At 28.1% G+C, this 15,729-nt stretch overlaps 1 protein-coding gene across 4 annotated transcripts in view; it reads left to right on the top strand.

The window, feature by feature from the left end:
- Window positions 1-15,729, top strand: part of LOC111682212 (eukaryotic translation initiation factor 4 gamma 1) — an 82,034-nt gene that overhangs the window by 50,290 nt on the left and 16,015 nt on the right. For all 4 annotated transcript variants that reach the window (XM_046955562.1, XM_046955519.1, XM_046955596.1 and 1 more), the window contains 2 exons: window positions 309-411; window positions 1,845-1,891. In XM_046955562.1, coding sequence (XP_046811518.1) covers window positions 309-411; window positions 1,845-1,891 — 150 coding nt within the window. The remainder of the gene's footprint in view (window positions 1-308; window positions 412-1,844; window positions 1,892-15,729) is intronic.

The following is a 15,729-nucleotide window of genomic DNA, read 5'->3' as shown; positions in this document are numbered from 1 at the left end:
ATATTGCGCTAAATACAAGTAGCTTCCGACCCCTTTGTAAATAAAAGCAGTAATAGTTTATTTTATGTGTATACAATTTTTGTATTTTAGCATATATGAAAATGGAAGTAAATTTTTATTTAGTCTCTAGAGGAACTGTATGTTTTCCTTTAATTAATTAGTATTTTTATAATTTTTATTTATTATTCTTTGAAATATTAATTAAAATAATTTTAGCCTACTCTCTCTTTTTCTTCTAGGGTATCTGTTTATTATATAAAATATTAAGAAAAATTAATATAGTATTTAATTCCTTAAAAATATTTCAGAAACAACTCAAAAACAGCAACAAACTCCAATTGTATCGGCAATGACAGACGCTCCATCTGTTGAAATATTACCAACACAACCACAAAAACAAAAAACTAAAAAGTAAGTGAATTCATACTTATATTATTTATTTATTCTACATACATATGGGTAATTTCGTTCCGATTTGGACGAAATACCACGATTAGTACTATAGGATATTAGGCCAGACACAAATTTGCAGCCTTATCGGTCAAGAACTGCCGGAATTAGAACGGGTCAAAGTTGAACATTTTGGACATATAGTGTTTTATTTAAATGGCTGTAAATTTTTACCAATTGGACCTAGCAAAAATTGTTCAAAGGAGTTCAGATAGCTATTTCTTCATTCCTACCAAACCTTTTTTAATTTAAAATAAAAAATGTTATCATTTATTGTATATATTTATTGTTGAACTTTTTTTAAATGGGCCCTTTTTTTATAAAAGAAAGCTTATTCTACTTCTTGAAGGGCTTCATAGTCCCATAAGTGGATGCGAGTGGAATATCTTTTTTTATTTTTATTATTATTTTTTAACTTAAGAATGAAATATTTTTTCAAGATTTGGCACTTAATTTTCCCCTATACTCAAAAGAAAGCTTAGACCATTTCCTTTAAGAGCTTTGTGGTCACTAAGTTTTTATTCATGAGTTAAAAAATATTTTTCATAGATATCCCACTAGCATCGTTTTTTATTATTTATTTTTACATTGTTGTATTTTTATATCCTTTACCTTCGTGAGAAGGGTATATATAAGTTTGTAATTCCGTTTGTAATTTCTATAATATAATTTTCCGATTTTATAAAGTATATGTATTCTGGATCCTTATAGGTAGCGGAGTTGATTAAGCTATGCCCGTCTGTCTGTCCATCTGTGTGTTTTTGAAATCAGTTTTTAAAGGATCCCGGCAAGATTCGAATCATCAATAATTTTCTTAGGCATGCTTTCAGCAAAATTGTACCATAAATAACGGAGATATGGGCAAAAATCCGAGACAACCTCTGAAAATGTCATCAACAATTTTTTCATGCTTTGATAAATATAAAAAGTTAAAACACTGTGAACTGGAAAAAGATGTACATGTGTGTAGATGTATTTGGTTTTATTACGCTGTGTATTTTGTTTTGTATCTTTGGATGCTGTTGGCTTCATTGAGTTGTGTATTCAGTTTTGTTTTCTTTTTGTGAATTCTTTTCGTATATTTCGATGTAGGTTATTTTTATGGCGTTGTTTATTTTGTTTTTCTATGTACATATTTCGTTTTGTAAGTTTAGTGACGGTTGGTTTAAAAAACATATTTTTTTTTATTTGTATATCCAACTAGCATCCCATTTTGGGAATATAGCGCTCTTCTAGACAATTTTTTAAACTATTTTAAGCAAAATTTGTTTCGATATTTTGAGTTCGTTCACTTTACATTAAATTCCCCATATGTATGTAAGATAATTTCTTAAATAAAAATCAAAATATGTTTGTCGTACTTTAGTGAAAATATTTATTAACTTATTTTTTAGATCCCAAAATGTAACCGGTATGAAACAGGACCAAAACTCGAGTCAAGGTGAGTTTTCTTTGAAAATTACTTGTTTAAAATGTACATCTGTAAATTTAAAGTAAAATGTAATGTAAATAAAATAAATTTAAGTTTTTCAATTAAAAATAGAAATAGCGTAAAATGGAAAAACCGTGAAAAATATTAGTTAGTTTAAAAGGAGGATGTAGATATATACATCAAATCCGAAATAGAAATACTCCTACTCACAGTGGTATAGGAAAAAAAGAGGGAAATAATTCGGTAACTTCTAAATGGTTAATCCGATTTTAATGAAATTTGGTATGCACAAAGAGGAGGTGTTGTCGAATTTTGGTTTTGAATTTGGACCTTATAGGCCAACCAGGGGCCCGGCGGGGGTCCTCAAATTAGGACACCTTGGCTATGTTAAATTTTTAAAACGATCCTATTTCATCAATTGAGTTCCGATTTAAAAAAAAATCGTATATAGAATCTCCTCATCGAGCACTATAGAACACTAAACACTATTTTTCACCAGAATTTGCAGGAAAATGAAGTATTTTTAATTTTTAGAATTGCAGTTTATTTCGTTGGGTTTTTCAAAATATTTTTAATCACTTTTTAAAATTTATTGTTTTATTGTTTAAAGGGCATGTGTTAAGTATTTCTGAATTTCTATTTTCAAAAATGACATCTTCATTGTGTGAAACTGAGAAATTATTCGCGTTAAAAATGTTCAAAGGAAATGTAAAAGGAAATTCTAATGTAAAACAAGTAAGAGTTCTATATTCGGCTGTGCCGAATCTTATATACCCTTCACCATGATGTGTTTAAAGCCTTTTGTACCTTTTGAAGAACGAAAAAGTACCAAAAAGTCCCCATCTATGGGTCCTCAGTTAATCCGGGCCATACAAACTTAATTACATGTTCCTAGGTTCAATATTGTAGAAATTGTAAAAAGTACCTTTTGAAGAACGAAAAAGTACCAAGAAGTCCCCTTTTACTGGTTCTCACTTAATCCGGGATATACGAACTTAATAACATGTTTCTAGGTTCAATATTATAGAAATTTCAAAAAGTACCTTTTGAAGAATGAAAAAGTACCAAAAAGTACCCTTTCATGGGTCCTCACTTAATCCTGGCTATACATACTTAATTACATGTTTCTAGGTTTAATATCGTAGAAATTGCAAAAAGTACCTTTTGAAAAACGAAAAAGTACCAATAAGTCCCCTTTTATGGGTCCTTACTTAATCCGGGCCATACATACATAATTACATGTTTCTAGGTTTAATATCGTAGAAATTGCAAAAAGTACCTTTTGAAAAATGAAAAAGTACCAAAAAGTCCCCTTGTATGGGTCCTCACTTAATCCGGGCCATACATACTTTATTACATGTTTCTAGGTTCAATATTGTAGAAATTGCAAAAAGTACCTTTTGAAGAACGAAAAAGTACCAAAAAGTCCCCTTTTATGGGTCCTCACTTAATCCGGGCCATACATACTTAATTACATGTTTCTAGGTTCAATATTGTAGAAATTGCAAAAAGTACCTTTTGAACAACGAAAAAGTCCCCTTTTATGGGTCCTCACTTAATCCGGGCCATACATACTTAATTACATGTTTCTGGGTTCAATATTGTAGAAATTGCAAAAAGTACCTTTTGAAAGACGAAAAAGTACCAAAAACTCCCCTTGTTTGGGTCCTCACTTAATCCGGGCCATGCATACTTAATTTCATGTTTCTAGGTTCAATATTATAGAAATTTCAAAAAATACCTTTTGAAGAACGAAAAAGTACCAGAAAGTCCCCTTTTATAGGTTCTCACTTAATTCAGGCTCTACATACTTAATTTCATATTTCTAGCCAATAACAAAACATTAGTGCTGCTCTCGCTCTGCTACTCTTGCTCTGCTTTGCTTTTATAAACAAATTACAATAACAATATTTACCGTATTGTTATGTATTTTGTTTTTGTTTTTTGCAGTTTCTGTCTGAGCATGAATAAAAAATCTAAATTTTATATGAAATTTACAGAGGTTGTCTCGGTTTTTTGCTCATATCTCCGTTATTTATGGACCGAATTTGCTGATTTTAAATAGCGTTCTTGCCGGTCGTATGTCTGATAGAATTATGGAAGATTCGGATCTCGCAGATATCTGGGGTCTTCTAAAAACTGATTTCAACAAACATACAGACAGACAGACAGACGGACAGACAGACGGACATGGCTTAATCATCTCCGCTACCTATAAGGATCCAGAATATATATACATTATAGGGTCGGAAAATTATATTATAGAAATTACAAACGGAATGACAAACTTATATATACCCTTCTCACGAAGGTGAAGGGTATAAAAATAGTTTAGTTTTACAAATGGAAATGGTTGTCATCACCTAAGGTCCAAAAAAAGTAATATTTTTTCGCTAATACATAATCTTATATATATTTAGAACCTAAATCAAGGATAACTATCCAAATATGTCGTATTTTATTCACAAAATATTGCTGCATTATTTTATAAAATTTTAAATTTGTTTGTATTTAAAAAATTAACAAAAAAACTAAAAATACGAAATACTTTAGTAGCTAAAAAAATAACAATACGTTTATATTTACATTCGTTTACATTTCATCAAAAATCTCGTTAATTTATATCACGATTTTACTTTCTGTGGTTGAAAAAATATTCGTTAAAATTAAATAATTTTTCTGTAAATTGTTCAGATAAAGTTTTTTCTTAAAATTTTTAAAATTGTACATAGGCAAATTTCTTAGTTGATTCAGTGTATGATATGAAAATACAGGCAAATCCCGGTGTAACGAATGATAAAATGTGAATGGACAAAAACCATTCAAAGTAATGTATACTCTACTCTCTTTTTTTCTAGAAGCTGTGTTGTTTACTTTTCATGTTTTGTTTCTTGCTTTTTGTTTGTTTTTTTTTTAGTTCAACCATACGTACGTGTGACTTTTGTTTCTATGTATTAGTAACAATTTTGAATGTTTATAGCTCCCAAAATTCTGAACCAATCTTATTTGTGTATATATTATACACATCTGTGAACAAGACCATTACATATAATTTATATTAAATTAAATTATATGTAATGGTAATCCATCGAATTTTGAGCCAAATTTCGTGCAATATTAAGAAAAGAGATTGCTCAAAATTCGCCCAAAAAATCGGTGGATTACCATTATCTTTTAGTGGATCTAAAACTTATTCGGCTAGAAATCAAAGACGAATTTTATATAAAAGCTCCTGCTTATTTGTTTAAGAAATTTTTAATATGGGACCCGTGATCAGCTGTCAGGAACCATAGATAAATTAAACGGAAAAATAACAAGCTTTATCATAAAAATCAAAGTACAAAGTATGAACTGCTTCTATAATTAACATTTTCAACATAATGTAAAAAAACTCCATTTAAAAAATCTTTTTTTATGTCAAAAATGCAAGACTATGAATCGTTTCCATTATTATTTCCAATGCAAAATTTTTTGAATAACAATAAAATACAATAGAGCAAAAAATTCTATAAATGAATGAAGAGTTATATACCTTTTATTTGAGATACAAATCATCAAATTGCTTTGATGTGTCCCATTCTGTTCAGAAACACCTAAAACTAACTGTGTAAAATTTTGCCAAATCGATGGACGGGATTAAAGAGTGTAAAATTATGAAAATAATATAACTTTTTCGATTTTTTCAAAAATTGTTTCAGTATTTCATTGGACTACAAATTTAACACCAGAGAGTTTTAGACATTATTAGTATCATGTGAATGGTCTTTAAGAGATTTGATTGATTTCAAAATTAAACCTAGCTTTTTGGTCTTAATCGGCTATAAAATGTCCGCTTAAAAGTAGGTACACATAAAATAATAATAAAAATATATCAAACATTAAAAATAAATTAATAATAAAAAAATTGGAAAATAATTTATAAAAAATATTGAAAGTAGTACAACCAAGATTTAAATCCTTCCAATATAGAAATTCAAAATGGGTACCAATTCGCTAAATCATCAAAAATCGGCTAAAAAAAAAATATTGTAATCAGAAGTATGTAAAATAACAATTATAAAATACAAGAATTCAAGAGAATCTCACCTGATGTTTATAGGAATGCTCCCCTATAAACATCAGGGTGATATTTGGAATATGGCTTAAGTCAATTATGGACCGAGCTCTTTTGAACTAACAAAATATTAATATTTAAAAACAATAATATATTTTTGTTCAATTTTTAAACCGTGAGCGTATGAGTAATTTTCTGAAGAGGACCTTTATATGCGTTATTATCGTTATATCGTATTTAAAATAAGGAAAATAATAAAAAAATAATAAAAAAATATTTTAATAACCAAAACTCTTTCTTGAAGGGAAACTTACAGGGGCTAGGGTCAGTTGTAGATCATTCCTCATTAAATTCGGGATGAAGAATTATGTTCCTAAGTATATACCTTTCAATGTCGATTTTCATCGCTGTACTAGTAATTTTCTAAATCCTCCCCATCAAACTCTCTGAGGAGGACCTTAGGGGTGTGGTCAATAATTGATATATTTCTATAAATTTTTGTAGACCGATTTTGGTTCATTCCACATGAAATTTGGCAGCAAGATTAATTTCATAACTCGTATTTTTAAGCCAGCAATGTTCAAGTAATTTTCTGAAAGGAACCTCATATGGTGGGTAGTAAAATTTTGGCTTGCGAGGAACTTACTTGTGTCAAATTTTATCGCTATATTTGTATTTATTCACCAGTAATGAGCGTTAAAGTAATTTTGTGAAGGGGACCTTGTACGGTGAATTATGAACCGATCCTCACTAAATTTTGTAGAGAGATTTTGATTCGCATAAAACTTATGTGCTATATTCATATTTTTAAGGAAATAATGAGCGTTATAGTCATTTTCAGAGGGTAGAATATTTTTAGTTCATAACAAACTAACGTGTGTCGCTTTTAATTGATTTACTCGTATGAGCGTTAAAGCTATATTCTGAAGGGATCTTATTATAGGGTAGGGTCAATTATGGACCGATCCACAATTTTGGCTCGCGAGGTACTTAATTGTATAAATTTTTCTGCTATATAGTCATATTTTTAAGTAATGAGCCCGCATAAAACATATGTGTATCAAATTTCGTCGCTATATTCATCTATATTCATTAATGAGCGTTAAAGTCATTTTCAGAAGGGAACCTTATATGGGCGGTAGGCTCATTTACGGGTCAATTCTAAAAAAGTTAATACAGAGGTTTTTTATTTATTTATTTATTTATTTATTTTATTACCATAACCTAGCCTTTATATGGTCATAGAAGGTTACAAATTTGATACACAATGTTTACAAGCCCTATTCGGGGGTACAGTAGTATGGGGCCAAGGTAAAATAATGGACGGATCTTAACCATTTTTAATAGGATTCGTCCCTGGGGCAATTTCATTGAATTATCTTCAAAATTTCTACCTGTAGTTTGATTACAAGGTTTACATGCACGGACAGACGGACGGACATAGCTAAATCGACTCAGAAAATGATTCTGAGCCGATTGGTATTCTTTAAGGTGGGTATAGGACCAATATTATTGTGCGTTACAAACTTCAGCACAAACCCAATATACCCTCCCCACTAAAGTGGTGTATGGTATAAATATAGTTAAAATGCTCAAATTTGTGTTTTATGCCCTTCACCTTCGTGAGAAGGGTATATATAAGTTTGTCATTCCGTTTGTAATTTCTATAATATAATTTTCCGACGCTATAAAGTATATATATTCTTGATCCTTATAGATAGCGGAGTCGATTAAGCCATGTCCGTCTGTCTGTCTGTTGAAATCAGTTTTTAGAGGACCCCAGATATCGGCGAGATCCGAATCTTCAATAATTCTATTAGACATGCTTTCGAGAAGATCGCTATTTAAAATCAGCAAAATCGGTCGGTTTGGAATCCAAACATACAAAAAATACACAGCAAAAAAATATGATTTGCATTTTTTGTTAAAATAAAATAATTTTCCCTTTTGTTTTGCAAATATATTTTTTAATGCATAGAAAAAAGTATTTAAAACGTTTTCAATTATATGAGAGTAGATTGTGAGTTATTGTACAATAATTTTTATGCGAATAATGTAAGTTTGAAATTTAAAACTAACACAAAATTTTTCCAAGTGCTTTTTGAAACAATTTTTTTACGATAAACAAAAACAAAATCTACGTCTCGTCAATGTTTACCAGCAATGAATCAGAGGTCGAAGTCGAAGATTCGGCACAGCCGAATATAGCACTCTTACTTGTTTATATACATATATTTTAATATTTAAACAAGGCAAAAAATATTTGCTACTTTTAAAGTTTTATGTTACTTTTAATTTTATGTTACATTTATATTATCTTTAAATTTCAGTTTTCCATATAAGCATTTTTACAATAATTTCTCATTTCTTGTTTTTTCGCTCTTTCACTTATACAAGTACAAAATGTAGTGGTATATGTCTGCCGATCCTGGTTCTATAGTATTCTATATACCTAAAAACAGTAAGTTATGAGAAACGCAATAAAAAAGTTACAATCGGAATTTTCTCACAGTTGCCATATTTTTTGGGTTTCATTTTTTATACGACTTTATGACATGTGAATCACCAAATTAATTTTAAATTACCCCGAAAGTCAGAGTTATCCCAAAAAAAACTCATTTTTAATAGTTGTCGGATCTAAACGGCAATAGAAATTTTAAATTATTTTTTCTTTAAGTATATTTGCTGCCAAATGCAATAAGTTACAAGTGATATATCGAATAAAAACTTGCAATGGTATAATACCCTTAAAGAAATGTAAACATTTTTAAATATCGCTTTTTGTTTAAATATTAGACCAAAACATTAAATATTTAACCATCATTTACACATTTTTTTCTCTCACTGTAAGGTTTATATAAAACAAAATTTCCATACATCTAATTTATAAAAAAAAATTTTGTTTGTGAATAACGGGGTTAATATTACAAAAAAAATTAACAAATAAATAAATAATAAAATAAATAAATTCTGCTTCTATATCTTAATGAATTTATTATAAAATATGGACATTTACCCATAAAATGTATTAAATTATCATCTTTGCCTGAATTACACAAACAGCATGAAGTGCCTTGATTACCCATATATGCATTTCATCCTAAATGCAATTTGGGTAAAGGCCAATAGTTATTTCATACATTACTTGGTAATGAGTGTTCATCATCATCCACATTATTTTATTTATCTGAATAGGTTATTACTGATAAAGAACAAAATAATTTGTATTTGTTATAGCCTAATTGTCTAGGGCGTTCGTTTAACAAGCAGGGAGTTCGTGGATCGAGCCTTCATTGATTTTTCCAAAATGAAATTCATTTATATTTTTCTAAAAAAAACCGTTCTCAAAATTACAAAAGGCAGAACAAAATGATTTGGATTTGTTATAGCCTAATTGTCTAGGGCGTTCACTTAACAAGCAGGGAGTTCGTGGATCGAGCCTCCATTTATTTTTTTCTAAAATGAAATTCATTTATATTGTTCTAAAAAAAACCGTTCTCAAAATTAAAAAAGGCAATTAATCGAGCATCGAATAAGCGCACATTGGGGTAACAACGTCGAACAACGTTATTCAGGGGAGGGTAAAATTATTTTTTTATTCTTATTGTAGTATTAGTTGATTTATTTTCATGTAAAAAAATAAAGTTTGGAATTAAAAAAAAAATTTTAAGGCTATTTTAAAGTCTGTCCGTCTTCCCACGACTTAATTTTAAATATGTTTGTATGAGTGCAAGTCACAATTTTGAAGATATCATAATAAACTTTGGCACATAAGATTATATTGGTCAAAAAAAGGCGGAACTTCAATTTGGTGAGATCCTCTCCGTTATTTCCGAATATCGTTTTAGGGTTTATACTAAATATGTTTTTTTATATTCAAAATGGTATGTTTATATTTAATCATAGTTCCCATAGAGGTTACAAGCTCGACCCACGACATTAATAACTTAAAAAGATACCAATATTTAACCAAAAAATAATAAAACTATTATAATTAATGAACAGCAGGATATGTATTTAATAATAAATATATATGAGACTCTTTTTACTCTTTCGCTACATAATTACTAAACCGATTTACATAAAATTCGGCATATTAATAGGTATAACCTCAGAAGTTAAAAAAGACTCTATATTATATTGATTGGAGGCTACGCATATTTTCATGTTCACTTTTAGAATACCAGCTTTAACACCAAATTTCTAGGCTAAATATAAAAAATATGAACCGATTTTCAAGAAATTTGGCAACATACAGTGTATTTTTGGAATCAACATTTTGATCTGGGTTTTATGCTTCATGAAATTTAGTATGACAATAGTTCTATCGTGGAAGGTTGGGTTAGTTTGAGGAAGAGAATGTTTAATACATCAAATCCAAAAAAATACACCTATACCACTAATTTCAGGAATGTTGTGATCTTAATGAAATGCAATGACTTTTTTCTGTCTAGTTTTTGTTACATTTATAATGCTAAAGATCATGATATATACTTCTTATATTATACGAAAATTATTATTTAGTTAAATTTTTAATCAAATTTTTTTTTTTTTTTTTTTTTTGAAAACTCTATAATGTTAAATAGTAAAATAAAAATCTGTAATCAAGTTAATTTATTATCAAAAATCGATTTTCATCTAAAGCGTAAAATCGGTCGTAGATCCGTATATAATACTTCCAACACTTATATTTTCCACCGGAAAACTATTCTTATTTCAAAACCTGTAAACGGCTGTATATCCTCAAAAAATAACTATTTGAAAACAGAATCGGATGTAGTTTGCTACGATATAGAAAACTACATCCATATGAACATTTTTTATCAAAATTATATTGTTGTAGATCCATATATAAGACTCCCATCACTTTTATTTTCACCGAAAAACTATTTTTATTTTAAAACCTGTAATCTGCTGTGTATCAGAAAATATCTATTTTAAATCAGAATCGGATGTAGTTTCCTATGATCCTAAATTAGGGTAAATAATATATTCATATTACATTTTCACAAAAATTCGAATTTAAATCAGCTGTGGTTCCTTATATAACACTTAAATCTATCTAGAATATCATTCTTATCTCCCCTTAAAATTTATATTTATGTAACTCTTTAAAAATGTACTTTAAATAACTCTCAATTCGAGAAAACAATAAAGATGCGCAATCACTTATATTTTCCATACAAATCGAGTTTTATATCAAAAATATTAAATATAAATTTATTGTTAAATCGAGATAACAATAAAAATCTGTGATCAGTTAAATATACCATTAAAAAAATTATCTTCATATAAATTCGGTACGTATTTTTGTAGTTAATAAAATGCCCCGAAGTTTTTTGCCTCTTTACATCAGGGCACTACAATTCAAAGTAAAGTGTGACCAAATTTAAGCTGAACAGTTCTTAAAATCTACTGCACGTGGAAAAATTAAAACAACTAATTTGAAAGTGTCCTACCAGTGATTGAAAATGCTGATGATTTCAGTATAATTTCTCGAAGAAAGTTTCTTAAATTTGTGTACAAATTAGTTAAAATTTCCTAATATAAGCTCATTTTCATTATTTTTGTGGGTCCAGAAACTAAGTATTAAACAAAATGCGGAAAAATATAATAACTATTTTATGGTTATAAGCTAAATTTTGACATCTATTAAAAAAAGTATAGTCATTACAGATAGAAAAATATTCTTTTTAATTTTCGAAGAAACCCGGGCAACGCCGGGTACATGCTGCTAGTAAATAATATATGAAAAGTTTTGTTCCCGGTCACTGAGTAATAGCTTATTGAAATCAAAATTTTACAAAGTCAAATTCTACATCTACGTTTTTCTTTAGGTTTTTGGATATGATATTTTTGTTAATAGGAAAGTAATAAAAAACTTTAAAAGAAATTGCTAAAATTTAATGGTTTATTATCAAAAACTATTTAATTTAAATATTTAAAGACGTTTTTTAAAATTAGTTTTAATAATTATCTGAATTATACACTAGAAATGTATAAAAAGATGAAATAGCCATATAAATTGTATGACATACACGGGTATGTTGGGTATTGATGTACGTAATTTTGCTCGGGTATAGAAAAGACGGTTAATTCAGATTATTTTAACTAAAATTAATTTTTTATTAATTGAAAATAGATAGTAAATTATTTCAGTTATTTTCTTATTCAATGTAATTTTCATTCTCACTATCATCATCGAAACTACCATCACTACTTTCTGCAGAGTTATACTTATTATTCGAGTCATTTGAAATAATAAGGAGATCCACTGCCGCTTTTGGGTAAACAGTGTTTTTCTTTTCATATTTTTTGCTTATACTTGAAACTATATTCAGTGTGCTCTGGTAATTGTTTTGTTATTACATTTAAAGTAATAAAAGTTAAAACAAAAATACAGAAAATTAGTTTTTTTAGTTAAGATCTAAAATTGATATATATGTATATTTAAATGTTTTTTAAGTACAACAAATTGCACCCCATTATATATTTTTTAAAATTAAAAAAAAACAACAATTTTAATTATAATAAAATAGATAAAAACAAGTAAGAGTGCTATATTCGGCTGTGCCGAATCTTATATACCCTTCACCATAGTGTATTTTAAACATAATTGATCTTACAGTCTTGTTAATAAAAACATTAAAAAAATTTGAGTCGATTTAAGCCGAATGTTTCGGCGGCGGCTCAAGCAACTAAACATAGTTCGGCGGCGGCTAAGCTCCGACTAGAAGCCGGTCGACTTCGACCTCTGATTCATTGCTGGTAAACATTGACGAGACGTAGATTTTGTTTTTGTTTATCGTAAAAAAAATTGTTTTCAAAAGCACTTGGAAAAAATTTGTATTAGTTTTAAATTTCAAACTTACATTATTCGCATAAAAATTATTGTACAATAACTCACAATCTACTCTCATATAATTGAAAACGTTTTAAATACTTTTTTCTATTCATTAAAAAATATATTTGCAATACAAAAGGGAATATTATTTTATTTTAACAAAAAATGCAAATCATATTTTTTTGCTGTGTATTTTTTGTATGTTTGGATTCCAAACAAAACAAAAAAATACACTGCTGAATAAAACCAAATACATCTACACACACACATGTAAATCTTTTTCTATATTCAGTGTTGTTGTTGCTTTTATAACAATTTTTTGATGAAATTTTCAGAGGTTGTCTCGGATTTTTGTTCATATCTCCGTTATTTACCGACCGATTTTGCTGATTTTAAATAGCGATCTTCTCGAAAGCATGTCTAATAGAATTATTGAAGATTCGGATTTCGCCGATATCTGGGGTCCTCTAAAAACTGATTTCAACAGACAGACAGACGGACATGGCTTAATCGACTCCGCTATCAATAAGGATCCAGAATATATATACATTATAGGGTCGGAAAATTATATTATAGAAATTACAAACGGAATGACAAACTTATATATACCCTTCTCACGAAGGTGAAGGGTATAAAAACTAAGAATACCAATGTTAAAGTAAATATTTTATGGCTTCATTTAATGCAATAACAATAACGATGTAAATACTGACAATAAACTCGAAAACATAATTCGTACTCCTTTATTATGGTTAAAGGAGCTGGTACGTTTATTAAAATCATAATTTCTTAAAATGGAGCAAACTTGTGTAGTAATTTTTACCCATTTTTAGAGCTATCAAATGATAACATTTTATATTTAGTAATTTTGACCCATTTTTTCAGTGCTAACAAATTATAACATTTTAAGATGTATTCCATTAAAGTTCAAAAACTGGTTAATTTTAGACTATTTTTAAACAAAATGCAAAAAATATTAACCATTTTGAAATATTTATTTTTGAAAATTTTTCTTGTTCAAATTAAATCCGAAAAATTCTTAAATTTAATTTTTTTTTAATTAAAAAAATGTTCAACTTTAAAGCGCAGTACAAAAATCAGTAAATTTAAAAATATTTTTAATGTCACAATTTTGTCTAGTTTTATTATACAAAAAAAATTCTCAAAAATCAATTAATTTTTCGAGATTTACCCAATCGTGAAATCGTAAAAGATCAATTGTTCAGTCAAGTGTAGTAACAGTAATTGTGAACAGATTTTTGTAGCAACTCATAAGTTTATGTTCACAATAAATAAACAATCAAAACAAACAATGTCAAAAGTAAAAAAAACAAATAATATTAAACGAGCAAAATAAACCAAATTGATTTCTTTTTATTTAAAATTCTATTATTTTCATTATTCCACATTTTAAACAAATAAATAAACAGTTTTTAATAATTTTTTTTTGTTTTGGTAAACAGCTGTTTGTTTGTAATTTCTGTGTTACCACTTTATCGTTTTTTATGCCAAAATCGATTGAATTTTTTTTATTTAAACAATTGACAACACTGAATTTTCTTACGATATTCGAAAAACATATGAAAATTTGCCGTAAGAGTTGTATAGAACTTTTGCATAGAAAATACCAACAATATTGTTATGACTATTGTAGCAGCTGCTGACATACAACGATACAACATCTATTGTGAATTGAACAAATATGTTATACAGCATGTATATGGCAAATAACGCTCCAGACTATCACATATCAGACAGAAACATGAAGCTATAAAATACCTATCAGTTGAACATTTCTGAAGAAATAAAAGATAATTGGAAGAAAGTTTTTAACAACCCCAATAAATATCGAGTCATGAAAAGGAATTTAAATACCAAAATTACCAATCAATTACAAAATATAAATTTCAAGACTAACCAAGAAATTTTGTATGAAAAACACTCAGCACACAAAACTAATCGGTTAGTTTTAATACAACATTTTAAAAATTGTTTTCTTTTCGGAATTCGGGCATAAATAATATAAGGCCCAATAAAATGAAATAAAGTCTAAAACATTCTGTATGAAATAAATCCCAATTTTATTTGGGAGTTATTTCATAATGAAATAATTCCCAATAATTCCAATAAAACTAAATAAAGGCCAATTTATGATTTTTTAAATGTTACTGGTACTTATTTCATTTTCCTAATTGGGAGTTATTTCGTGTCGTCATTTTTATATTGTATTGTAAATTTATTTGAGATGTAGACATAAGATATAAAAGTGACTCTCTTCTGGTTCAGAGTCCAATGTCACCGCATTATTTAAATATCCGTTTTATAAAGTACCTCTGCAAGTTGCAGTACAAATTCTGTAAATCCCCAAACCTGAGTATCATGACTATTGATCTGCATAAGACTTGGATGTTCCATTTTGATCTTAAGTTTATGTTTGGCTTATTAATGAAATTATGCAAGTTGTATTAATAGTCGATTAAGCAAAATCGTTTCTATACTCAACAGATTGGCGCCTAAGTATAAAAATATTAAGCCCTTTCAATAGTTTTTTGTTCATAAAAACATTTTTCATCTTTGGCCAGCCTTTCCTGAAAACCATCATCTCTGACTTACTCAGATTTAACTTCATATTCCATATTGAACAATATGAATCATTGTCTGCATGACTTTTTTATCATCTGCTATTACGATATCATCAAAAGTGCGTTTATTTTACGACAAAATTTATTAATTGGCCAATTGGCTTACAAATTACAAATAAAATAAATAAAAATAAATAGATAAAAGTTTTAAGTTCATTTATTTTGTCAGATGTGGTTTACCTTTACATGTTTATTTTTTTAATAATAAATATAACAACTTTATGAAAGTATGGTAAAATTGTTAAGAGAATAAGTATTAAAAATTAGAACATTAAATTTCTAATTTTATGTTTTAACAAAAGGATTT

This window comes from Lucilia cuprina, chromosome X (genome assembly GCF_022045245.1).
Source record: "Lucilia cuprina isolate Lc7/37 chromosome X, ASM2204524v1, whole genome shotgun sequence".
NCBI lineage: Eukaryota > Metazoa > Arthropoda > Insecta > Diptera > Calliphoridae > Lucilia > Lucilia cuprina.
Note: the sequence above shows the minus strand (reverse complement) of the source record. Positions and strands in the feature narration are given on the sequence as shown.